At 43.2% G+C, this 27,453-nt stretch overlaps 1 protein-coding gene across 1 annotated transcript in view; it reads left to right on the top strand.

Annotated features, from left to right (window-relative positions):
* Positions 1 to 2,399: 2,399 nt before the first annotated feature.
* OLFM3 (olfactomedin 3) overlaps positions 2,400 to 27,453 on the top strand; it is a 264,124-nt gene continuing 239,070 nt past the window's right edge. The window contains exon 1 of the mRNA XM_060232288.1: positions 2,400 to 2,611. Within this exon, the coding sequence (XP_060088271.1) occupies positions 2,543 to 2,611 (69 nt within the window). The 5' untranslated portion in view covers positions 2,400 to 2,542. The remainder of the gene's footprint in view (positions 2,612 to 27,453) is intronic.

Genomic DNA, 27,453 nt, shown 5'->3' with positions numbered 1-27,453 from the left:
AGGTTTGTGTGTGTGTGAGAAAGAGAGAGAGACAGACAGAGACAGACAGACCGACAGACAGAGATGTACTTCCGCATGGTAATCGGTTACTGAACTCCAATGATCTCCTACCTATGGCCAGATCTTGAGCTCCTTTTAGCATATGGAAAGAAAAAGCCACATGAATCATCATGTCAAGAAAGGACAAGACACATTAAAATGGCCCAACAGCCAAGCTGAGTGGCCCCTGCAGTGCAATGAGCCAGCTATGCAAGAGGCCACTCGGTTGAGACTCAGTAGCATTGACAAGTGGGCAATGGCTTATTTTCCCTTGCCTCTGGTGGTAGGGTGGAAGAAGGCAGTGGGTGAGCCAACAATGGCTGTTGTTGCTACTGAAGGGCCTAAGCCAAGAGACAGCAAAGCCTGGTTCTGCTTCTTCCTAGTAGCCAGAGACTCACTTCCACAGTAAATTAAATGGACAGTCTACCTTTGTTTCACATCCACTATCTTACTGAACTGATCCTTCATTCCACCTCTTTGTTTTCACTGGTTTGCTCAGTCCAGGATGCTTAGTTCTCATCAAGGCAGTCAGCCTGTGTCAAGCCCATGAGATGGAGTGGGGGGAGGGGTTCACATGACTGAATGCTCCTCTATTCCATAAAGAAAAAAAAATCCCTGTACACAGAACAATGAGTGACTAGGAGGAGGAGGAGGATGAAGCTAAACTAGAATCCATCTCCTTTGTATTTGTATGTGTGTGCATGGAATCAGTTGTGTGAGCCTCCACCTGCAAACAGAAGGAAGCGGTGCAGACACAAAATATTTTCACTCCTGACACAGCTAGTACAACAAAGAGGTGGGGATGGGACTTCAGATACGGTAAAGGGCACAGGAAGATAGGGTCATTCATGAAGCTCCTTCTGAGGGGTTTTGACCTTTTGACAAACCATGGCAGACCTCAGTCATGAATTCCCTAGGTCACATCTAGGAGGTTTCAGAGGGAGCAAGGGGGATTCTCTGAATACCTACTTCCTCTGACTGCCCAGTGGCCATCTTTTAACTGCTTGGGAGCTGCAGGATTGCTGCTCTTTATAAAATGGGATTTTCTGTGTCCTAAGAAATAAAATCAGTTTTATTAAAGACCTGGCAATGAATTTCTGGACCTCCCAGAGAAGATGTCTGATGTGAAGGATGTGGTGTGAAGGATCTGATGTGGGCCAGGGGTGGCCAAAGTGTGGCTTGGGAGCCACAAGTGGCTCTTTCGCACATATTGTGTGGCTCTCAAAGCCCCCATCATCCCATCAGCTGGTCTGAAGAAGGCATTTCTGTCTTTAAATCACTTCTCCAAGTCAAGCCAGCCAGTGGCTTAGAAAATGTATTTAAAGTTGCTTTCATTCCACCTCTCCCTCCCTTCATCTATTTTCCTTCCTGATGTTCATGTCTTGTGGCTCTCAAATCTCATCTTTATTCTATGTGGCTCTTACGTTAAGCAAATTTGGCCACCCCTGGTCTGGGCCCACATGATGCTTTAATTCTGATGAAACTCAGATGGTGTGAACCTGGATGGGAGTCCACTGGGAGCCCCAACCAGCTGTTCAAAGCTGAATCAGTGTAGAAACAAATCACAATCGGTATGTTTGGCAAACAGCCAACTTTGTGCCAAGCATCCTATTCTCTCCCTCAACCCCTTGTCAATTTTTGTCATGTCCCCCTACCCCTCAGTCTTCCCATGAGATCACCAGTCTTTTGAGGCAGAGACACCTCAAAAGCTCTGGAGGTTGCAGGGCACCATGCCACTCCGTTGTTTCAAATGCTACCCAGTGGTCGTAGCAGCTGCAGCTTTTCGCCGGCTACTAAGATGCTGCTGCAGAGACCAGAGACACGATCTAGAGATTCCTAGTCAATATCAAGCAGTCAGGTGTCCATCAGGGCAAACAGGTCAAGGGATCCCTAACTAACACACTCAGTCCGATCACCTACCCCGGCTTGCCTCTTTCGCAGTTCATCCCTCAGGGTGTGTCCCCCTTATCACCCCCCCCCCCGGAGCTGCTGCACCCCGAGCTTACCGGTTGGTGATTTCCCTGTCCCCCATCCCATTCTCCCCCCAAAAAAGCCCCAAGGGCCAGGGTGATTCACATCCGCCGACCGGGTCTCAGCCGCCGCCGCCGCGCTGGCAAACTTTTTTCTTGGGAGTGGGCTGAGAGGGGCGGCGGAAGGGAGCCAGAGGCGCCACTGGTGGCGTCCGCCACCGCCAGCCTTGCCTTGCCTTGCACTGCTCTGGACTTGGCGCTCCCGCCCGCCCCCCCAGCTCCGCCTCGCCTCCTCCCTCCCTCCCTCCTTCCCGCTCGGCTCTAAGAAGGATGCCTGCGGAATGAATGAGCGTCCCTCGGGCGGCTGCTGCTGCTGCTGCCGCCGCTGCTCCCAGCATTCTGGCTGTGGCGGGCGGGCGGGCGGGCGGAAAGTGTAACTGACGAGAGTGGTCCCTGCAGTGACTGAATGAAGGAGACTCGCGGGGAGGAGGAGGAGGAGAGCAGCTGCCGCCGCCAGCAGCCCCGGGATCAGCATGCAGCCGTCCGCCAGCATCCTCAACCTCTTGCTGGTGGCTCTCCTGACGGGGCTGGAGCCTTCCAAGGTAGGAAACGGTCCCCCCACCCTCTCTCTCACATACGCACGCACATCTTGGGGAAAAACGCCTTCCTGGGATGCTCGCCTCTTCTCTGCCGTCCTTTGCCTGGCAGGCTCCGCTCGAAGTAGTTTTCCCCGAGCCTTGCCGCCGCCGCTCCCTAAGTTCTTTCTCCCAAGCAGCCCCGCTGGTTTGCTGGAGCGGGCAATGCGGCTCCCCGGGGGAATGTTCGCTTGGGGAGGGGGGGGGAGGGTTCGTTAAAGATCGTCTGGGCGTCTTTTTTTTTTTTTTTTTTTTTGGCCATGCGACGCACAAGGCTTTGTAGTTGGGTCCAAAGAGGAGGGCAATGTAGCCACGCTGCTGCAAACACGCGCGGAGCCTGCGGGTGGTTTGTGGTTTTTAAAAAAACGCGATGGCTCGATGTGCTTGCCTCTGTGTGTGTGTGTGTGTGTGTGTGTTTGTTTGCTTCTCCTCGTTTTGTTGGAAAGTGGTCAATAATGCTAACAACGCGGGTAGACTGCAACTCGTCTTCCCAAAGAGGAGGAATGAGGATGCTCGTTTTATTTGCTTTTTTTTTATATAAAAGAAAGAAAGAAAAAGCAGCACCAGGCAGTACCAAAGCCGACACTGCTTCTGGGTTGCTTGTCCTACCTTAGTAATGTTGTTGGGATTCCCTCTTCTCCTCCCCCCATCTTCCTAAACAACTTGGGGGGGGCACTACAAAGAATTTAAACTGGTGATGGAAAGGTTAAAAAAAAAAGGATGTTCTTGGTCCACCCCCCCACCCCCACCCCCCACTGGAAATGTATTTTCTGTTGAACTCTGGAAGATGCCCTGGCAGGAACCGACTCTAGAATAGCTAGGGGGAAAATTATGTATAGGGATCAAGGAATGCTTCAGTACATCCTAAACGCAGTGAAATCCAAGTCTTAGAAAGGTGGGACTCTGTTTAGGATGCCCCGTTCATGCTGTCGGAGCCCTGGGGAGCTGGATCCTGCCAAAAGAAAATAAATGCATGTGCAATGGCTCACCGGGGAGAAGAGAGCAGGGCTTCCCTCTTGGTCATGTGCAATTGCGCCGCCCCCGCCCCCCCCCACACACAAGAGCACCATTAGTTTTTCCGTAGGGTCAAATCAGATTTGCTGCACATTGAATGACAGCCACACACACACAATGACGCTTCACACAATGCCACCTGGCTTAGGCTGAGGATTTGGAAACTGTTCCATCACCCCCTGAAAATTAGATCTGTCTAATGTTGTTAGTAATGGGAAGACTGACGTCGGGTAGGCTGTGTGACATGTGTGTGCTGTTTGGCATAAACTCAGATTCTTTTGCTGGAAGGGGTGTGTATGTGTGCGTGGGTGCACGCACGTGTGTGTGAAATCTCTGGGATATATACATGGACTCATGCATGTACACAGTGGTAAAATAAAATTAATTGTAGAACACAGCCACTACAGTTTTTCTCCACTGCATGTGGTCTCTGCATTGTGTGGCAGCCAATGTCACTTTAGGGATGTCTTTGAAGTGCCAAGCCACAAGCCTGGGTGGTTTTCAGGGCTTCTAAGCCAGCAGTTTGTATCTCAACAGATGTCACAACTGCTCATGTCAAACTCATGTTGAAGTGTTCAGAATATGTATAGAAACTGTCTTCAAACTGGCAACATTCAGGGAGCTACAACTTTAAAGGAGTTTACCATTTTCTTGCAGGGAGAGAAGAGCAAGTTATAAATCCAATGCAAACTTGACTGTATTTAAAAAAAAAAAAAAGCTCTTGCTTGTGACAAAGCTGATCTCATTAAAGTTCAGTCCCTTTGCCAATATGTCATAATTTGTAGAGACTATTTTTGATTCAACAGCAGCAACAATTGGCAAATAGTAGCTAATTGTAACCTAATAGTAGCTATGAATACATTCTACTCCTGTTGCTTTTTTGAAAAGAGAGGTTCTGGAGCTCAAAACCCTCTGCCTGGTCTCAAGGACAGCTGTTTTTAATACTCTGCCCCCCCCCCCCCGGTTTCATATGTTCAATAAATGAGCCTGAATAAAGAAAACACGTTACTTTATTTTAAAGACATCTGCCCCTCCCTTTGATCAATTGATCTCCAAGGCAGCTTACAACTTCATTCTTTCTGGTAGCCTTACTGATGGTCTTAACCACTGCATGGACAAAAGCTGTGGATACATCTCTGTGCCTGGACTGCATTACATGTGTAATTACTTCTGTATTAATTACCTCTGATTTTTCCTAGCTGGAAGAATGCAATCGTCTTTTAGTTTTCAACCAATGCATTCTTTAAAAGAGGCATAGATAAAGGCTTGGGATGGCAGGATGCATCCTGTTCCATAAAACGACAATTAATATCTCACACAATTTTGGAAAAGGTAAATGGCAAAGAATCATGGCTTGGATGTACCAGCTTTCCCACTCATTTTTGTCCAATGTCCCCTCTTCTCTGCAGCCCCCATGTAATGTGGCTTTCCTTGTCACAGATCCCAGACAGCCTTTTTTCGGAGGTCAAAAGGGCCTTTTTCTTCCTCTTTCACTAGTGGGGAAAAAATGACAGGCTCCAACATGCACACAACTACTCTAAGTTTCATAAGTCAGATAAGTGGTAACTGTCCTGAAAGAACTTCCCAAAATGTACCCATATTGGTCTCTGGAAGCTAAACTAACAAAGTGTTTTGATGTATATTAAGACTGGTATATGCATTGTGATATTACTATCTGCAGGCTGCAGCCCAGTTTATCAAACACCTGATAGTAGAGAGCAAAAGGCAAAATAGGTGCAGCTGAAAGAAGATTTGTTCCAGTCCTGCACAGAGCCTAAATAGATTCATGAGCCAAGCAGAACCGTTGCCAGACTAGACCTTACGTTCACAACTGTCTCACTCCCAATGAGGTTTTTTTAAAATATGAAAAGCTGCTATGGGAGGTTTGGATTCTGAACAGAGGAATAGAAGAGAGGAAACTTCTTATTGTTTCCCCTCTGGTTACTTTTCCATCCTAACTTCCCCCTCCTCCTCCAGCTACTTTCCCATCTACTACTCATATCTTTTTTCCTGCAGAGAGAAAAACAGCTGGAGAATAATTTAGTGCAGGAAAAATGGTGGGAAGGGAAGGGTAAAGGAGCTCTGTTTTCCCTGTGGTTCCCATCCTGCTGGCCTCTCCACAGCTACTTCTTGTCCCCCCCCCTCCAATAAAATTGAGAGTTTTGCATGTCTCGACCATGTAACATCAAATTTGTTACTTGATAGTACTCTTCCATGTATAGACTGACAAAGATCTTCATAACATATGGTCTGCAAATGAACATCTGAAACTGCCTTATACCAAGTCAGGCCACTGGGTCATTTCATTCTGTATTCTCTTCTCTGACTGCAGGGGCTTTCCAGACTCAAGAAGCTACTCAAGCCCCTTGCAGGGACTTTTGGCACTCTGAGGGCCAGAACAGATTTGTGCAAGGAGTTCTATGCCAGCAATTATTTAAACTTAACTTTAGGCACGCAAGAGCCTGATTCAGTTTAGGACCACAGCACATTTTTTGACCTGAAATGGGCCTAGGGAGATACTCTTTTCCCCGTTGAATAAAATTTACATGTAATCATGAGTTTTGCCCATTGGGCCAAATAGAAGTTCCCCAGAACCATTTCAAGTGGGGACAACAGTGTGAAGGAGAAGGCTTAAAACCCTCCTTCCTTTGTGCCATGGCCCTCCACCGAACTTGCCTCCAACATTCCTGAAAATTAAGTTTTTAAAAATCAGACCTCCCAGTGGACATCTGGGTTGGCCCTGAGCTATATCCCATCCCAGCTGATGTCAACATGAAACAGTGGAAAGATACACAGTGTTGCTAAGCATTTTTTTTGATATTGCATTTAGCTGTGCAGGGGTTGTGAAAATTACTTCTCATTTTCATGTGGGCCCCTTTGGGAATATGAAAAGGTTAGGCAAATACTCTTTTATCATAGCAAAATGAGAAGAAAAAGAAAAAGAAACCCTTAAGATAACAGAGAAAAATGGTCTTTGTTCATTGTTTTCCATTCAAGTATGTGTATGTGTAGGAATCGCTACAAAGTTCCTTAAGCAAAATGCATTTCACAGTTAGGTACATAATACACAACATACAGAATATGTATCATCATACAGCTTATCCATATACAAATTGTCTTGATATCAAACTCATACAGTACAATTAAAGTCCAAAGTAGTGGAATACTTATCAAATCTTGCTCATTTCCGAATGGGATTATTGTTTATCTTCAATTCTTCCAGATTGTTGTACTTTACAGTGAACTGGATGCTCAGGAGAATGGGAGATTGGTAAAGCAGAAGTCTTCAAAATTAAGTATGTCAGTTTCTCAGACAAACCTATGCTTATCTGTAATCATGCACAATCTCTTCCTCCTCCACCTACATGACATCATCACCCATGGTTTTCTCACATAACTATATCTCATACATGCTGTGTTAAAGTGCACTGGTTTCCAGAAGTACTGCATATTACTTCCAATTGTAATTGTTGATCAGGAGATCATAAATGGACTTTCACAATCTTGGACAATTTCTAAGGATTTCAGATTCCTTATAAATTGTGATACCAGTTCCTCTTTTAAGTCTCTACCATATAAAACAATGGCAAAGTGTTTCTGTATCGCCATCTCATGGTGATCTATGTTACTGGGTGGGGGACCTGTGATCAAGATCCTATTTCATTGATTCCTTTTCTGTTAACTTGTTTTCTACAGGGACATATTTTAATGAGCTGGGTTAAATTTCACCCCCATTTTCATGTAGAAGACTATTGACTCTACTCAGGCTTTAATGAAAAAGAAGCAGTAATTAATTTTGCAAGTTTTAAATACCAATGAATGTGCACCAATTTTATTTTAATATTCCTACTGAAGTGCCACGTGCATTAATTAGTCTCTGATTAGAACTTCTTTTTTTAGACGCACATATAAGGAAATATATTTCTCTCATTATCATAATGTACTTCAGCTATGTTCTCCTCCCCCCCACCCCTAGTATATTGCTGGAGCGCTAGGCAAAAAGCCAAACCTGAGTCAATGGGTAATAATTAGAAACATAAAATGATATACTAGTTGTTACACTAAGATTTGCAACTTTGAACAAATGTAATATCTGGAAATTCCTAAGTGTCACTGCTAGATGGCATCTCTGTGCTATGTTTGGAAATGAAGAGCACTTCTGCTGACCTTGATGCTCTGTATAGTGGGCTTCTGCTACAGAGATCACCCAAGACAATCTATCAACATATCTAACATATCTGAAACCATCCCTTTAGGAGAATAGAAGGAGGTCTTTCTGAGCTGCATAACACTGAACTGTAGAGGAAAGCATCATCATGCCAAAGGTTTAGTTTAGTCATCCCAGTCCAGAGATCCCTTATAGAACCTGCATGGAACATCTCCACTTGCATTCATTTAGGTGAAAGGATACCTCCATGCACACAAGTGGACGTCCCTTTCATTGAAATGAATAAAGGGGAAATGGCATGTTCTTGATCTGTCTTCTGTGGGTCTCTCATCTTTTTTTTTGCACATTGTAACGTGACTGTTCAAAATGCACAACAGCAATAGTGTATGCAATACTGCAAAACACAGGCTTTAAGCAACTGATGGCTTTAGGGACGACTGCTTTGCATATGATGAAATTCCTACCTAAAAGTCATTTCTGTAGGAATAAAGCATGACTCTACATGTCAGTCGTTGCATGTGATGATCAATATGCAAATAAGTATCTGGCTTGTGTGTACCGATTGGCTCAGCTGAGGCATAACATAAAGCCATGGCTTAATTAAATTAACTACAGCTAACTGATTGTCTGAATGTACACTACCACAATAACTTTGATTACTTTGGGTACTTGGAAGCAGGAACTGAAGCTGGATTTACTAATCATAGTTAGTCAACCATGATTTTGTGTTACATAGAAATATGCCATCTTGGCTTTCTCCAACCTTGTTCCAGGTTTGTTTCCCATTGATATTTCAGGCTTGTTTCTCACCTTACCTACTGGGACACCTGATTAGAACAGTTCTAAATCAAAATTTCTCCTGCCTTCAATGGGCTGTCGCTAGCAGACTGCTTCTCCATGCCCTCGACTCCAAGCCTGCTTCGCATCCATCTCCTATCTCTTGTACCCATGTGTGTCCTCTTAAAGATCCTGACATGCTCCTTCCAGGTATACCTATGAAGAAGAAGCTTCATCAGCTGAACTTTGCTTTTATTAAGAGTCTGAGCTCTAGTGACAAAGTGCTTTATGTATGTTCCCTCTTTCTATTTATTGCACTTCAACAATTGGACTTGTGGAGGGGCAGGGGGTTGGGAGAAAACAAATGGGGCTGTTTCCATTCAAGACACCCTTGGAGGTGAGCAATATTGTTTCTGAGTTCAGCCCTTAGCATAACCTTCACTCACAGGCTCCCAAAAAACCTTTCTCAAAATAATTCAGGTTAACAACCAGATATGAATGACCAAGACATCATGTGCATTGCCAGATGAGCCACCTCCTACTGGTTCTTATTGCCCTCCTAAATACTTTACTTATGATTCACCCAAGCAATGAACACTGTCCCTATGAAGAAAGGTTAAAGAGATTAAGGCTCATTAGCTTGGAGAAATTACAATTGAGAGCCCTCTCAGCCCCACCCACCTCACAGGGTGTCTGTTGTGGGGGGGTGGGGAGGAGAAGATATTGTTGTTGTTTTTCAGTTGTTGAATCTGACTCTTTGCGACCCCATGGACAAAGTCATGTCAGGCCCTCCTGTCTTCTACCATCCTCCGAAGTCTGCTCAAATTCGTGTTAGTTACATCAGTAATGCTGTCCAGCCATCTCATCTTTTGCCGTCCCCTTCTTCTTTTGCCTTCTGTCTTTCCCAGCATAAGGATCTTCTCCAGTGTATGCTCCCTTCTCATTTGGTGGCCAAAGTATTTGAGCTTCAGCTTCAGCATCTGACCTTCCAGGGAACAGTCAGGGTTGATTTCCCTTAGGAGAAGATATAGGAGATTGTAAACCGCTCCAAGTCTCTGATACAGAGAGAAGGGCAGGGTATAAATATGCAGTCTTCTTCTTCTTCTTCTTCTTCTTCTTCTTCTTCTTCTTCTTCTTCTTCTTCTTCTTCTTCTTCTTCTTCTTCTTCTTCTTCTTCTTCAAAATGATAAAGATTTACAAAATAATGTATGGGATAGAGAAGGTGGGGGGAAGTATGTTTCTCCCTTTTTCACAATACAAGAACTTGTGGGGACTCAATGAAATTAACAAGCAGTAGGCTTAGAACAGATAAAAGAAAGTACTTCTTCAGCCAAGGAGTGATTAACACATGGAATTCACTGCCGCTGGAAGTGGTGGTTGCAACAAGCATAGACAGCTTTAAGAGGGGATTGGATAAACATATGGAGCAAGTGATTCATCAGTGGCTATTAGCCACATGGTATAGATTTAATACTATGTCTGAGGCAGTAATGGTCTGTATTCTTGGTGCTTGGCGGCAGCAGTTGGAGGGCTTCTAGAGTTCTGGCCCTGCTGATGGCACCTGGGTTTTGGCCACTGTGTGGCAGAGTGTTAGACTGGGTAAGCCATTGGCCTGATCCAACATGGCTTCTGTTATGTTCTGTATTAGGGACATCAGCACAAAAGTGTCACAAAGAGGCCTACAAAGCAGTTTCTGTATCTGTCCCCAACTGGAAAAGAAGTCCTAGGTGGGCCATGTACTTGTCCACCTTGTGGACATACTTCAATCACCTCCACCTTTGCTCATCATTACCAACTTGAGGGCCCAATTTCTGCTTCATGAGGAAATGATTAAAGGCTAAGGAAAATTATGCCTTATCCAAAGTGCAGTTTGAGAATTGTGATCTACAAGCAAATGTAAAATGTTTTTTTTAAAAAAAAAAAATAGGTGTGGTGATCCCTCTGAACATCTCAGGATTTTATATCAAAATCCCACATCGGTGTTGGGGAAAAATAAGTTCAGCTTAATTCAGATAGTAATTTATGAATTTTGGTTTGAGGAAATCCCAATTAGCCGTGACATTTGAATGCAGTTTTGGTGGTAGACACCAAAATATGATTTCAAAGTAAGGTTTGCAGTTGGCTCATTAACTTTACACTTATATGGTTTATTGTAACCTGAACTCACAAACCAGTGTGTTAAATGGCACCAACCAATATGATCACCTGACTACAGATACAGTGCTATAAGGAAGATAGTCTATCTGCTGGGAGAGAGAAGAAAGTGACCAATACACTGGGATTTACATTCACAGAGAGTTATTTACATCTGGCAGATTTACCAGAGTTGTTGCACAGAGCCATGGTTTGTCATGAGATCAGAAGGCAGCCTTCATCTAACTGCACAGTTAATTGCAGTACAGTTTCCTTTAAATAACACCTAATTAAACTCTGTAATCTTGTCATTCAAACGATGGGCTTGATTGCTGAAGAAAACTCAGACAAGTACAGCAACTTTGTAAAACATGCCTTTGCCTTCGAAAATGATCTCGGGTGAAATATTTTGTGTGTTCAGTCAAAAGGGCAAGAGAAACTCCAAATACCTATGAATCAACTAAATGTGTGAAGCTGCTCTGCAGAGTCTGGTCATAGGTCCACTTAGCCCAGAATCGTTTAATCTGAATGGCACTGCTCTCCAAGGCACCAGAAAGAAGTTTTCCATACCTGCTACTTTAGATCCTTGGGATTAAACCTGGCTTCTTCGTCATGCAAAACAGATTATCTGGCATTGCACTATTGTCTCTCCCCTTGAAAAAGCTAGAACATTAGAAATTAGGGGGGGGGGGGGGACAAGAGTCACAAGGGAATCTCTTCCCCCTTTTAGCTGTAGCTCCGGCCCCCTCATTTCCTCCCCTGCTTGCAATTCCAGTGCTGCTCCACCCACCCTCCTCAATACCTTCCCCACTGGTGAGCCTGGCATGGCTACTGGCTTCTGCTGCTGGGCTCACCACAGGTCCTGTCCCCCCAGTGCTGCTGCTGCCAGATCCACCACAGCTCTCCACCACCATTACGTTCTCTGCTGCTGTCCCAGTGTGACTCTCCCTTGCTGTTGCACCCATTGCCGTTGGATCCAGCATGACTTCCTGCCCCCTCATCATTGGTGGAAGAGATAGGTTCATTGTCTGACCATGCACAAACAACATTTTTGTTTGGAAGAGATTTAACACCCTCAATGAATTTTTAAACATTTTCAGATTTTTCTGCAAATCTAGGGAGTTCCCCCAAGTTTGCAGAATGATCTATTAAAAGTCAGTGTGGGCCCAACTTGTGGATTGAAGTATCCACCGATTGGTCCACACCTGTCTATTAGATATATAATTAATATGCTATGTACCAGTTCCTTGGTCATGCTTTGACTAACCATCCTTTGGGCTGATAGAGGAAGATCAAATTTTTCTCACTTCTGTCGAACAGACAAGATTAAGAAGACATGGTTCTCCCATACATGGCAGTTGGGTTCTCTTTGCTTCCTCCACTATCCGTGCGGAAGTTTCAAGGCTAGGTGCCTATGCTGAGCTAGGCTGAAGGATTATTTAATGCGGCTCCCTTGACAGACTTCTCTGATGGGATGCCAAAACTCTGCTGCCTCCTGAACATTTTTAGCAGTGCTGCACAAAAGTATGAGACACTGTCTGGTTAGTCTGCCATTGAATGACATATGAGACCTTTCTGTTCAAGAGTCAGGAAACTTCTGATTGTGATAGGTTTATACTGTCATTCTGAACAGTTTTTCAAAGTAGGTGCCTTTCACAATGATAGACTACTCTTTTTACTAATAATTTAAAAATCCTGAAAACACTTTCCTTTGGAGTGAATTTATATGGCTATATCTGTTGTGTGATGGTAGCTATTATTATCACCTGATTTGAGCTGGCTCTGCATAGTTAATTATCTAATGCTGAGGGAATGTCATTTCTACACATTGCCAAAAGACTCCTTGCTTTGTGAGTTCTTGAGCTAGGATTTGTGTGGGTTCTGGGACAGATTGAAACCCAAAGTGCTCATATGCTCTTTCCTCTCATATAATCTACTCCTCTGAGTAGTGGTTTTTAGGAAAAGTGGGTCATGTGGCAGGATTTCTCTTCTGTATTGGGCATTGCAAACACAACATCAAAAAGAGAGGTTGTATTAGGTTTGCACCTGCAGTGATTGGTGTTCACCTTTGGTACAGTCGGAAAAATGTTCTAGAATACCTTATTTTGCAATACTATAAGAGAGAAGGTCAAAACCAAAATTAGTTGGCTTCATTTACCATTGATGGACTTGCCTGCCCCCCACCAACTCCAGTGGGCGGCAGCCTGACACTACTATTCTGTGCACCGTTAAGTTTTTCTGGATTTTAGATTATTTATGTAACTTAATTAATGTATGAATTGTTTTATATTGTTATTGTTTTGATTTTATTGTTGCTGTATCATGGTATGTACCATGCCCTGTAAGCCGCCCTGAGCCTGCCTCAGGGGGGAGGGCGGGGTATAAATAAAAATTTATTATTATTATTATTGCCTCTGGACCTGTTGCAGTAGCAATGATAGAATCACCCAAGCAGATGAAGTTGCTGAATTATAGTTTCACAGTATATTAATAAGGAAACATCTCAGGGAGCAGCAGGTAGAAGTGCTATGGTGTCGATGGGGAGGCTTCTTCCTCATCATTGCCTATGGAAATCTCTTACAGAGCAGTTACCACACTTTTCTAAGATACTTGAGAGAAGCTGCCCTCCAAATCTCAAGGCTTTTCTCTTGAAGCATTCAGGGTCCGGGCTATCAGAGTAGAAGGGCAGCAAATAATTTTTACTGATAAAATAAAAAACATCTCCATATTAAAAATCATAAACATATTTTAAAGCATTTGAAAGGAAGTCCTTTTCCTTTAGGTCCAAAGCTCTTCCGGACAGAAAATATATACCTACTGTTGGCACGCCTTCAACTGTTGTCCTTAATGACTTTTTGCATTAATCATGGCTGGCGCACAGTTCTTCTGCAAGTGATATTTTAATTTCAAAAGGCTTTTATTGTACATTTGGGAATTCTTTTTTTAAAAAAAAATATGTTTCTTGGTATAAATAATAGAAAGGACTTAATAGCAAATGATTGTTTAATATTGCATCAATGGCTATGGGGCATTTGTTTAAGTTTCTGTCAGCTCCCTGGAAACTATGTCTTATATTTTGCTGAGATTATAGTTACTTAAATCTAATGGTTGGCTATGCATGCAGAAGAATTTGCCTCTCTGACAAATCCTTGTGCCATAAGGGCTTTTTCCTTGTGACTTATCAAATGTGGGAAGCAAAACATGACTGAGCAATCTCATCCAATAATAGTTAACGCCTCCTCAAAATTTATTTACTGGCCAGATCTCTCCCACCCCATCCCAGTCAAATTGTGTCCAGAAAGACGGGCTGTAGTCATGTACTTTCTGCCTTTCCAGAATACTGTAGCATTCTGTTTTGCCTCTTGCACTTGGCATTTCAGCTAGGATTTGTCATCTTCTTTGAGTTCTTGTTCCTTTAAGAACTGTTTGCCAAGCAGATACCACCAGTAAGAACATAAAAAGAGTACTGATGGATCATGCCAGTGGTTGTCTTAGTTCAGCAACCTGTTTCACAGAGCAGACAACCTGCTGCCAACTTTTACAGGGCATAGAACCAAAGGGGTTCTCTTGACATTGTCTCCTAGCATATTCAAACACGCAAAGCAAGTACAACTTGTTGATATCACAGTGACTCTACTGTGCACTGAAAGAAATTTTGTCCCCAAGTAGTGGGGCAGACAAACATACAAAACTGTTTTTTGCTAAGTCAACAAGTGATCTGTCCATCCATTCCAATGTTGTTCACTCTGATAGGCCATAGGAATTTTTGAAGCCACAGAGGGTGTCTTTTTTCCTGGAAAAAAAATGGAATTTTGAGGGGAAATTGAAATATATGTGATACTTACTGTCCTATCAAACCTATTTTATTGCTGTAACAACATAAATGTATCATTTATAACTTTATAAAATTGCAGTATTTGACATATCGATGGAATATCCGTTACATGTATAAAAGCCCAACCGTGGTGGCAATTCTGAGGATTTTCATTCGTTAGATGTGGCTTGCACAGGATTGGCTCACACTGTCTCTGCCATGCCATTGGCTGATTCTGCTCTCTCCCGCCCATTGCCCCATCAGGCAACAACTCCAGCATAAGCTCACTGACCTTCGAAGGAGACAGTTCTCTGCTGACAGGGGGCTTACTGATTAGTGCTACCTCTCCTCAGGGCCTGTTGTAGGAAGTCCAGGACAGTCCGTCTGAGAGCGGGCAAGGAGGTGTGAGGGTGTAAAACAGGGGAAAGATTTGTAGTGCCTGGCCCCCCAGACCCCCCCCCCACCCCAGCTAAGGACCTTTGTTTATGAGAAAACAGTAGGGTTCTTTCTCTTCAACTGAGGCAAAAGGAATGTTCATTCACAGCAGGTAGGGGCCCTTTCCGCCTGCCAATACTCTTCACTCTTTCTATTCCAATTAGGCTGCAGCGGGCTCATATGACAGAATGGACTCCGAGGGAGAGGCCTTTCCTCCTGGAGAACCACTGTTGCCAATCTCCAGATGAGGGCTGGAGATCACTTAGAGCTACAGCTGCTCTCCAGATGGCAGAGATCAGCTCCTCTTGAGGAGGGGGGAGTGAATGCCTTCACTTGGGTGGGTGGGAAGACACAAGGCTAGGGGGAGCACTCTCACAGAGGTCTTTAGTGGTATCTTTCCACATTGGTCAGAAATTCCTAAGCTCTCTGAGGGAGGTCTTTCCTCCTGGGGAACCACTGTTGCCAATCTCCAGGTGAGGGCCGTAGAAGCTGACTGGGTGATTTCAAACCATCCTAACCTGCCTCACAGGGTTGTTGTTGTTCAGATCAAAGGGGGGAGAGGAGAGAGGAATGCTGTAAGCTGATGTAATGGCTGACGACTCCTCCCTATTAAACAGTCTGTCAGAGATAGACTATTGGTCTGAAAGGTCTCACTACAGTCCTCTGAGGCAGAACTCATTGGGCCCAGTGCTGACTAGAACTGCCAGACTGTTGGTCTGAAAGGTCTCACTACAGTCCTCTGAGGCAGAACTCATTGGGCCCACTGCTGACTAGGCCTGCCAGTTCCAGGTTGGTGAGAAATTCCTGGAGATTCTGTGGTGGACTTTGAGGAGGGCATAGGAGTTAGGGCTTCAGAGTGGGGTCTGCCGGACCCAGGTCCTTGCTGTGGAAGCTGACTGACTGATTTCAGACCAGTCACAGACTTCCAGCCTAACCTGCCTCACAGGATTGTTGTTCAGATCAAAGGGGGCAGAAGAGAATGACATTAGCTGCTTGGGTTCTCTACCCTCCCCCCCATTGTGGAGAAACACAGCCTATGTAGAAGCTGCAGGGAGGAGAAAGGAGATGTAAAGCTGAAGTCAAAGGGGCAGATAAAGGGAAGGTTGCCAACTCCGGGTTATGGAATTCCTGGATATTTAAGAGGTGGGGTTTGAGGAGGGGTGGAACCTCAGACAGGTACAATGCTATTTCCTCCTAGGGAACCACTGGAGATCACTCAGATTTACAACTGTTCTCTAGATAGCAGAGATAAGCTCCCCTTGAGGTGGGGGAAAGTTAATGCTTTCACTTGGGTGGGAAGATAGCAAGGGTGGCAGGTACTTGCCCAGTGCCTTCTTCTAAAGCCTGTTGTATTTTTTTTTTCACAACGGGCCTTACTCCTAGTACGTTATAAATGCCTTAGTTTTATATAGGCAAAATAGCAAATATACCAAGTACTTGAGAGGAAACTGAAACTTCATGCACTCCATGATATTTTAGCATGTATATCTTGATTTTTGCTATCTGGTTAGTGTGAGCTAAGTTATCAATGAAACTTTCAACTCTGTTCTGAGGATTTTGGTGCAGTTTCTGCCCCTTCTCCTAATCTTTTTTCTTGATCTCCTGCATAGTGTTGCCAACTATTGATTGGAAATTCCTGGAGATTTGGGAGGTGAAGCCTGGGAAAGATGGGGTTTGGGAGGGTGGGACCTTAGTAAGGCGTATTGCCAGAGATTCCACCCTCCAAAGCAGTAGTTTTGTCCAGGGGAACAGATTTCTGTAGTCTGCAGATCAGTGGTAATTCTGGGAGATCTCCAGGCCCCACATGAAGGTTGGCAAGATAGGGCAATAAGCTACTTTTTACTCAGTCTGTGGATAAATCTGCCTTAGTGGCTTGAGGGAGGGTGAAAAAGTCAACCACGTGATGCAGTGGCGTCACTAGGGTGGGGCCAAGGGGGCCATCGGCCCTCCCCCAGAGCATTCTCATTGGCCCCAGGCACTGACCCATGACCCCCCCCCCAACAGGAAGGGGCTGGCCCTGGGACTATTTTATTTTTATTTATTTATTTATTCGGGATTTGTATCCCGCCCTTCCCAGGAGTGGCTCAGGGCGGCTTCCAACAATAACAATTTAACAATTTAAATATAAACAATTAAATACTTCACATTTAAACATTAAAACCAATACATTTCAATTCATAGAACGCTGCTGCTGTGTGGGCTGGCCGGGATTCTGAAACCGGGGCTGCGCTGCCGCCTCTACCACAAGGGGATCAGCATTCTGTTCAGCGGGGGTGAGTGGGAGGGCTGGCTGAGCTTCCCAGCTCATGCTGCCGCCGAGTTGCTTGCCTTCTGTGCGTGGGGGGGCTGGGCTTCCAAAACTCCAACGGTGCCTCTGCTGAGTGAGTCCTGCCTGTTTTCTGTGTGCCTGGGGGGTGGGGGGGGGCGGAGGGGCTTCCCAAACCGGTGCCGTGTTGCTGAGTTGCTTGCTTTCTGTGCATGGGGGGGTGGGCTTACAAAACTCCAACGGGGTTGGATTATGGGGGCTGGTCATGTGACCAGAGGGGGCTGGTCATGTGACCAGAGGGTGGATGAGGGAGGGGCCATGTGAAGTGGGCGGGGTTGTGTGCAGAGGGGGTGACGCAGCCCTCCAAAAGGGGTGATGCCCAATGGGGGGGTGACTTGAATCAGTTACACCCCAGGGTGCAACCCACCCTAGTGACGCCTCTGACGTGATGTCACCCTTGTGTGCTCCCTTCATGAAGATTCACTGTCTTTCTAGTTCAGAAATCTTGTATATCTCTACAGCATGCCTGCTTTCTCTTTTAAAATGTTTCATTCATTATAAAAGAAAAAAAATATTTCATAGGAATGTTTTTCTCTCCTGTTTCCAATTTTTTTCATTGAAATAATGGAGGGGGGGAGGAGAGAAGGCCTCTGACACAAAGTGTGGGGAGGAACTGCTGATTTTTTTTCTGAGTCTTCTCATCTCCATCCTGTCTCCAAGCCAATTAAAGCCTTAAAGGAAAGGACCCAGTACTTTGAATTGTGCCGGGAAGCAGTACCCATGTAACCAGCACAGATTTTTCAGCATGGAATGATACAGTTCTTGCAACCAACCTCTGCCAATAGCCTGGTCACCCAGTTTGGACCATTTGAGCTTCCCATGCCATTTTCAAAGGCAGCCCAACATAGAGCCCATTATAGTAATCTAACTTCTGTTTTGACCAGAGCATGGATCACTGTGGCGAGATAATGCTTTCTGAGGAACTGTAATATCTGGTGAACAAGCTGGAGCTGATACATGTCACAGGAGAGATCTGAGAATTGCCTCCGGAAAGCTTCTAAGGTTTTAGCCTGGATGGTATCCAACTAGGAAGATGGCACAATGGAAATGGATACCAGTCTGATTCTTAGGAAGGGTAAGACTCACAATAAAGCATCATCAGGTTTCGCAAGCCATTGGTAAGGGAATTATAGAGGAGTCAGTTTTCTAGGTCAAACAGTTTCCATCATTTGCTTCATGGCATTTTTGGAATTCTGAAAAAGGGTAGTGGTACAGCCAATCACAGAATTTTGGGAGGTTCCAAGCTATGCATCTTCCTTACAGCTGATTCTCAGTGTGTGCTCCAAATAGATGCAAAGGACTCTTCTGTGGAACCTCCTGATCCAAGGAGGTAGAAGAAATCCGGAAAGAGATGCTGTTTCAGTTTTCAAAGGGGAAGGTTTTCTTTCTTTATGACCCCAAGAAGGAAGGAAGTTTGTGTTTATGACAAAGCTGAAGGGTGACAGCTTTGATTTGTCTGTCTGGGGTGAGCTGATATAGAATATGTCAATGATCCTTGTCCCCCCCCCCCCCCCTTTCAATTTAAGATTTTATTCCTATGACTCAAGAAGGCAGGAAGCATGTTATCTGGAGGGCAAACTGGGAATAACTGATTTACTGAGATGTCTGGTGGGTATAGAGATTTGAAGAAAGTGTCATGTCACTATCATAATGTTTCAATTAAATGCTTGACCAAACTCCATCAAGGACCAGATAATGAAAGTATGACACTGAAAAACATTTCCCCACATTTACTTTTAGATGTTACTCATATCCACTGGTATACAATTTCAAAATAAAAGGACTTTGTTTTATAAAGAGATCTTGGCCAATATTTTGATCTAAGCAAATCTGTTTATACAGTTAAAAGTATATCACTTTAGTCTGGATTCAAGTATGCAACTAGTGCCATGGACCCTAACGAACTTGGAGGGCTTCTCAGATGTCAGCTTCTCTATCATGTTAAACAGATGAAGCTACCTCAGACTTAGCCCGACCATTGGTCCACCAAGGTCAGTACTGTCTCCACTGACTGCAACAGCTCTCCAGGGTCTCAGGCAGAAGTTCTGCCTGATCCTTTTAACTGAGACTTTTTGCATGCCAAGCAGATACTTTACCACTGAGCCACAGCCCCTTTGCATAACAAACTAGTTTTGGAAGAGAGTTTCAAAAGCAATTTAGGATGTGAGGGAGAGAAATATGTATTCACAGCAGGGGACAGTCAAAACTCAACTTGTATACACCGACACTACCACAATCCTATCAAGAATGATATGACACCAACAATATAGTGCTGTTTTTCCTGGGTTGCAGGTAGATTTACTGATGCACATTTTCAAAGACTGGGGTGTCACTGGCAGAAGCTATTTGGGAAAGAAAATATATAATAGCTTGCACAGCATGACTAATGTTGATATTATGCTTTTCTCTGTGATCTGTCCAATCACTGTGTATTGCCCTACAATACACAGGCTCTCCTCCCACCCCATCATAATGAGAGATATTTCAGTAGTGTATATAAGTAGATAATTAACATGTGCAAAAGAATAACTAGTCTATGATAATATGCCTTAGTTATGCCCCATAAAGTGATTTCAGTGTGAATGGTACAGGAACTTAATGGATTAATGTGGCCATCCTCCATGCACCTGCTCAAATGTATTGGAGACTGAAATTAATCCACAGCAAGGCAACAGAGGATTGTAGCTTGAAACTCATAACACCCTCATCTCGGCAAAGATTGAATGCTACAGCCTGTTATCACAAACCTTTTGAAATCTCAACAGATTCTAGCAAAAGCTCAAAGAAAACATTTCAATTAATTGCTGGTTACTAATTGGTTTTCTCTAGGATGGTGAGCGGTATCTTATGGTGCTTTGTGGAATTATTTTTAAAAGCAACATTATAGGCAAGAATTACTTTCTTGCTGAAAGGCAATTGTTGAATCTCAGACTCACCATTCCATACCCGCCCCCCCAATAATCGCCTCATACTAACAAGTGTTGCATAGTTTGTAGTTGCTTAATCCTGAAATGGGAACCGGAAGCACAAAGAAGTTGCAATCTGTTTAAGATGGAGTACTTTGATTTATGATTATTTAGCTCAACAAGCTTCGTCTTAAATCAGCCCGAATCAAAGCACTTCATTTTTAACGGTGTTATTTACTAAGCAGAATGTTTGTGTCATCAAACAGTATAATCAACCAGCTATTCAGTCAAACTTCAAACAGTGGTGCCATTTGATATGCCTGTGGAAAGCTGTCTTTCTGCCATTTCTCTAGCACTGCATTGGTTTTCCTCCAGCTGTACAATTCACGCGCTTGCCCTGAATGTGCTTTCTGTAGGAAACCTTGTGGCAGATCACTTCCTGAGCCCTGACCATGGTACTGATTCTCTGGCTGTGTCTTTTCACTGTGAAGACTTTTGATACAATTCTTTGATGGCATGCCTGTGATTTTGTAAAATGAAATGAAATAAATTATCATCACCCTGTGTAAAGACTGCTGCATTTCTGTGCCCTCTGTATAACTATTATGCTCAAAATTGCTAGGAGGCACATGTTAATATACGAGTTTAAAACTTAATAAGTATATTCAAACAATCAGACTTCACTCTAGATGTTTGTGACTGGAAATGCTAAGCTACTTGGGCAGGAAATGTACCCACTTGTCACATATGAATTTTGTATCTATTTTGCAACATTTACCTGTGCTTACAAACCATTCATGAGCAATGTTTATGTATGATGATACACATTGCTTTTTCCTACACTCCTGTAAGAAAAATGCCACATGTAAGAGCCCATTCTCTGAATCCATTCCACTTAAATCTGTAAGGTAAAAGTAAAAGGTAGTCCCCTGTGCAAGCACCAGTCATTTCAGACTCTTGGGTGACATTGCATCATGATGTTTTCATGACAGACTTTTTACGGGGTAGTTTGCCATTGCCATTGCCTTCCCCAGTCATCTACACTTTACCCTCAGCAAAGTGGGTACTCATTTTACCTAGACAGGATAGGAAACCTTTATGGTATGTGTGCCCAAATTTATTTACCTACCTACCTACCTTAGATTTCTATCCCACCCTCTCCACAAGCAGACTCAGGGTGACTAACAATAATTTTAAAACAACAATTTCAGGTTACAATTTTAAAACAGTAAAATTTAAACAATTAAATAATTAAAACTACATATATGGTGCTACTCAGAAAATTTTGATATAGGCGGATCACAGCTTCCTTTCTTCGGTACTCTAAATTATATTGATGTCATTGTTTCTTCTTCTTTTTTCTGGCAGTGGTCCTTCTGATGGTCCCAGTTCTTCATAACTACTATTGCTCAGCAGCCTGAAAGTGGCAGTACACTCCCATTTAGATATTGTAGGCCAGTTGGAAAAGTTCAGTTTTGCAGGCCCTGTGGAATTGGGAGAGATATCACAGGGCCCTTATGGCCTCTGGGAGGGCGTTCCACAACCTTGGTGCTGCCATCAAGAAGGCCCTGGTCTGTGTAGAGCTTAATCTGGCCTCCGTTGGTCCAGGGATAGATAGCAGATTTTTGTACTCCCATACACAGTGCTCTTTGGGGAACATATGGGGAAAGGCAGTCCCATAGATAGACAGGTCCTCGACCATATAAAGGTCAATACCAGCACTTTGAAATGGACTCAGAACACAATAAGCAGTCAGTGCAGCTCTCTCAGCACTGGTTGAATGTGCTTTCACCGAGGGAGCCCCATTAGCAACTGTGCTGCAGTGTTTTGCACTAGTTTCCAAGTCAAAGTCAAGGGCAGCCCCATGTAGAGGGTGTTACAGTTGTCCATTCTCAAGGTGACCAACTGCCATACCCACTGCAGATGAAAAAAGGCAGACTTGGTAGTTGTAGACATAGTCAGAGAGGGCTCCTGAAGCACTCCCAGGCTCCAAAAGAAACACAGTGTCTACCTCTGAAGATGCTGGTGTGCCAGTAAGAAAAAGGGATGGGAGAGATGATCATGCTGGCTACAAAGGTGGTTCTACCTAAGGAAGTATTGGTGTTTTCTCCTCTTCAGAGATGCAGCAGTTCCTCCAGTGCCACTGGATAATTCCCATGCCCACTCCAAAATTTGAGCATGTAGAGTAGCAATGCAGTGTACCTGCACAATACAGTACCAATTACAGAGACGGGGCTTCCAGAATTTTCCGGTGGCAGGGTCAGAAGGCACTCTGATTCATGTTATCACTGTTCCAGGTCCACCTCCACCCACCTCAATTCCCAGCGTTGTGCTTCAACCTGGCCTGGATCACCTTATGAGGAGCAAGCAAGCTGCTGTGTTGAACAAAACAGTTGGGTGTGCTGCCATTTAGCACTTTGCTGGAGCTTCCTACCTATACTTACACTGTGCATTGTTCTTTCTTTCTACAGTTTTCCTGATATGACATAGTGGCTAAGAGACTGAAGTCTGAATGGAGGAATCACTGGTTCAAATCTTGACTCAGCAATGAACTCACTAGGCGGTTTTTGGAAGGCCTTATTCTTTCATCTGAAATATGAGCCCTTTTCATTAGTTACATTTTTTTTTTTGTTCTGAAAGAGCACATGACGTGCAATTTTCTTGGTACAAATGGCTGTTGTTTTGTATGACTAGGGCACATAGATTCCAGCTTTGGTGCATATCAGCAGAAAGGTTACTAAAAGTGTATTTTCATGCACACTAAAGCTGTGAAATATACATGATGCCCTATTTACACAAAAATGGCAAATGTATATATTGAGAGTATCACATGTACTGCTCATTCCTAGGCGAAGAGGTACAAGATCATAATGACTGAAAAGGGTGGTGTTGATCCCTTGTTTATGGTTCTAAAAAGGATTATAGTGTGATCATACGTGTGACATTCTTCAAACATTTTGGAGTGTGATATGCTGAAGTTATCCAGTGAAGCTAAGTGTCATTATTACTAGCATTTACAATTTCTGCTTTGTTCTTTCATTTGTATGGGTTACAAACTCAGCAGAATTACAGCTTACTTAAAATCAATGCAAAGCTGAAGAGTTTATCCTTGAGCCAACTTGAGCCATTTAATCTTTATAAATATGGTGTATGTTAGTGAGAGGAATTTGGCAATTGCTGCAAAATGGGATGGAATTAGAATCACTCTTCATATCAACTACTTGAATTGTGTAGATGAGATAAGAGTAGATTTAGTTCCCTAAATTCAAAGGTATCGTATTAATGTGGGATTCGTTCCAAAGCATAAGGAAGCTATTTAAAAGAAAATACCATATTATGCACTTGGCTGTAAAAATAACTAGACTTTTATATTCTCATTACATGGATATTGTATTTAGTAACTATTCTATTCATTCAGAAGTGTCTATATTTCCCTTTAATATTATAAAAGGGGAGACCAAAATGAATACGCATAGTGCTAAAGTGTAACAAACCTGAGTTTTTTGTTACCTATGTATAGGATTCAGCACCCGTCCCCAGGTGTTGCACTACATTTTCATCAATGTTTTCATGAGATGGAAATATTTATGACAACAATGATAATAACTTCTAGGTATGTTTGCATCAGTAAGACTGTGTTTCTCTCTTGCCTAGCTATGAAATATTGGACTGGAAAACTGAAGGAACTTGAAAAGAGGGGATAGGAAGTTGTAAGGGGGGATGAGACAAGGAGATTGAAAGCAGTTTGATATGATTGGTGAACTGGATGTAAGGAAAATAGTAACAGACAGAGGCCCAGTATGGTTTAGTGGCTAGAATGTTGGATTTGGAGTGGAAAGATACACATTCTAATCCCTACATAGACATGAAAGCTCATTGGATGGCCTTGGTCCAGTTTGCTCTCTTAGCCTAACCTAAGTCACAGGGCTGTGGTGATGGTAAAATGGAGGAATGGATGGTCATGTAGGCCACCCCAAACTCCTTGGATTAAATTAACTGATAGAGAGCCAGTGATTACAGCCATAATAAGGTTGGATCAAAAAAAAGTAGCCAATAGACAGTAAAGAGCATCATTGGAGCAGAGGTAATTCCTAATATTCAAAAGAATCTACAGTTCCAAAAAATTCAGTTGTACTTATATTTCCCGACCCCCCTCCCCTTGCCTACTCTCAGAAACAGGGGAGTAGTGATATTTTATTTGCCATCTGAATTATTTTAAATAGAATCTGCTTTCAAAGTTATTTCATCTTGGCTTAGACTGATGTAGTTTTATTGTTTTATCTTGTTGTAAGTCGCCCTGAGCCCTGCATGCCTAAACAATAAGAACATAAGAACATAAGAGAAGCCATGTTGGATCAGGCCAACGGCCCATCCAGTCCAACACTCTGTGTCACACAGTGGCAAAAAAAAATTATATATACACACACACTGTGGCTAATAGCCACTGATGGACCTGTGCTCCATATTTTTATCTAAACCCCTCTTGAAGGTGGCTATACTTGTGGCCACCACCACCTCCTGTGGCAGTGAATTCCACATGTTAATCACCCTTTGGGTTAAGAAGTACTTCCTTTTATCCGTTTTAACCTGTCTGCTCAGCAATTTCATCGAATGCCCACAAGTTCTTGTATTGTGAGAAAGGGAGAAAAGTACTTCTTTCTCTACTTTCTCCATCCCATGCATTATCTTGTAAACCTCTATCATGTCACCTCGCAGTCGACGTTTCTCCAAGCTAAAGAGTCCCAAGCGTTTCAACCTTTCTTCATAGGGAAAGTGCTCCAGCCCTTTAATCATTCTAGTTGCCCTTTTCTGGACGTTCTCCAATGCTATAATATCCTTTTTGAGGTGCGGCGACCAGAACTGCACACAGTACTCCAAATGAGACCGCACCATCGATTTATACAGGGGCATTATGATACTGGCTGATTTGTTTTCAGTTCCCTTCCTAATAATTCCCAGCATGGCATTGGCCTTTTTTATTGCAAACGCACACTGTCTTGACATTTTCAGTGAGTTATCTACCACGACCCCAAGATCTCTCTCTTGGTCAGTCTCTGCCAGTTCACACCCCATCAACTTGTATTTGTAGCTGGGATTCTTGGCCCCAATGTGCATTACTTTGCACTTGGCCAATAAAATAAAGAAATAAAATTTATTCAGCTTCTATCTCACCCATTCTCAAAAATGCTTAGGGCAGCATATGTGATCCCATTCCCTCCCATTTATTATCACAACAACCTTCTGAGGCGTGCAAGGCGGTGGTCACCCAGTAAACCTCAGGATAGAACTGGGATTTAAACCCAATATTCCCTTGTCATATCCCATCTCCCTAGCCATTGCATCACCCTGACCCTCCTGTGCTATATTTAATGTAGTGTTCATGGGATGATATTAAAAGGAAAAACAGATTTATTTTTGTTTCCTTCGTAGACACATGTTTATAGATCCTAATTGCTTTGGTAATTGGTTCTATTTGCATGACATAAATTCTATTAATTTTACTTATTTGCATCCCACATTTATTCCATGGAACTCAAGGCAGTATGAATAATGTTCCCAGGCAGCCTCCCATCCAGGCACTGGCCAAGCCCAGACTTATGTGGTTTCATGAAAGCTACATTATCATGTACCTAAGGACCATTTATGCATTAGATTGCAGCTCTATAGCAGGACCACATCTTTTTTGTGCTGTAAAAAACAGCTTCAAGGGAACAGGATTCATGCTGAGCCTGTAATTCTGAAATCAGCTGGGCATCCTCTCTTTTCCTGATTAGGACTAGCTGAATGAGGAGTTTTGATTGGGAGCACCACCCTGGGGAAAAGAGTGAATCCCCACCCATGCACACACAGGCACCTTACTGTCTAACACTTGATGTCTCATGTGAATATTTCCCTGGTCCATGCATTCATTTATTTTGAAAATGTTTATTTAAAACATTTGTATCCCACCTATCCACCCAATTAGGACCCTCTGATCACAATGGGAGATTCAGTCAAGGATCTTCACTGTAATTGTGCCTATGGGTATTGTTGGAAATTTAGCAGAGTGCATAAAGCACAGTGGAATGATGCATCACAAGACAGCTTACATTCTGAATAAAACTTAGTTGGCCTTAAAGGTGACTTGTCTACTGCTTTGTTCTATTGCTTCAGACCAACACGGCTGCCTACTGGGATCTATCTACAAGACACGTGTGTTTAGGTTCTAAGAAAAAATAATTTACTAGAAAACATAGGGAAAGGGGAAAAAACCAACAGCCTAATTAACACATCTTTCTAGTTATAACTCCATTTTGCTTCTCTGTCTCTCTCTGTGAGGTGTGTAACCCCAAGAACAAAGGAGTGGAAGTTTTCTCCAAAAAGGCTGCATCCCTTGTGTACATACAGATTAGCATGCACTATCTCCAATATGTTCATTATTCAATAATCAATCTTAAGATCACCTTCAGGGTTCTTTTTTGGGGAGAACACAGTGGAATGGAGTTCTGGAACCTCTTTGCAGAAACAATTTTTAAAAAAAAAAAAATGTTTAAAAGTTCATGAGTGGCACCTGTATGTTTTTCCTTCATTTCCCTCTTGAGAGTTCCAGCACCTCTTTTTCCAGAAAAAAAGCCCTGATCACCTTATTAAGAATAAGACCTCCCCCTTATTGGCAGGACTTGACATGTAATTGGCTTTTTGCTTAGCTTGTTTACTAGTTTAACCTTTTCATGACTGAAGGGATGACACTTGGAAAATCCAACAGCTGTGCATTGAGATTTTTCAAACCTGAAATTTACTATTTCTTTTTGGTTCAAGGATATCTGAAATGGGAAAAGGCACTCCCAAAATTTCAAGGCTCAATTTGTTTGTATCACCTTGGGTTGATTTGGCATCTGAGTCTGAATGTCAGATTTACCACCACTGTTCTCAGTGGGCAACAGATCCAGACCATCACATTGAAAACAGTGACAGTAGATTTATTACATTTTATTAATTTGAGTACTATGAGAAAGGAAATTCATAAGGCCAAATCCCCCTAGTTACTTCATGCCTCAGCTTAAAAACCTAAGAACTGACATGCTTGAGTTTCAGCAAGAAAGATGGACTAAGTCACATTAATAAACACTGGATGAAAAAGAAGCTTCCATCTCATGAAAGTGACAGCCTTTTCCTAATGTTTGATACTCAGAATTATACTCAGAATATGGAGGTACCATTTAGATATATGGCTAATCATTTTTGGTTGAACTGCCT

Source organism: Heteronotia binoei, chromosome 2 (assembly GCF_032191835.1).
Source record: "Heteronotia binoei isolate CCM8104 ecotype False Entrance Well chromosome 2, APGP_CSIRO_Hbin_v1, whole genome shotgun sequence".
In the NCBI taxonomy this organism is placed as follows: domain Eukaryota; kingdom Metazoa; phylum Chordata; class Lepidosauria; order Squamata; family Gekkonidae; genus Heteronotia; species Heteronotia binoei.
The sequence above is the reverse complement of the archived record's forward strand: the minus strand, read 5'-3'. Positions and strand labels throughout refer to the sequence as shown.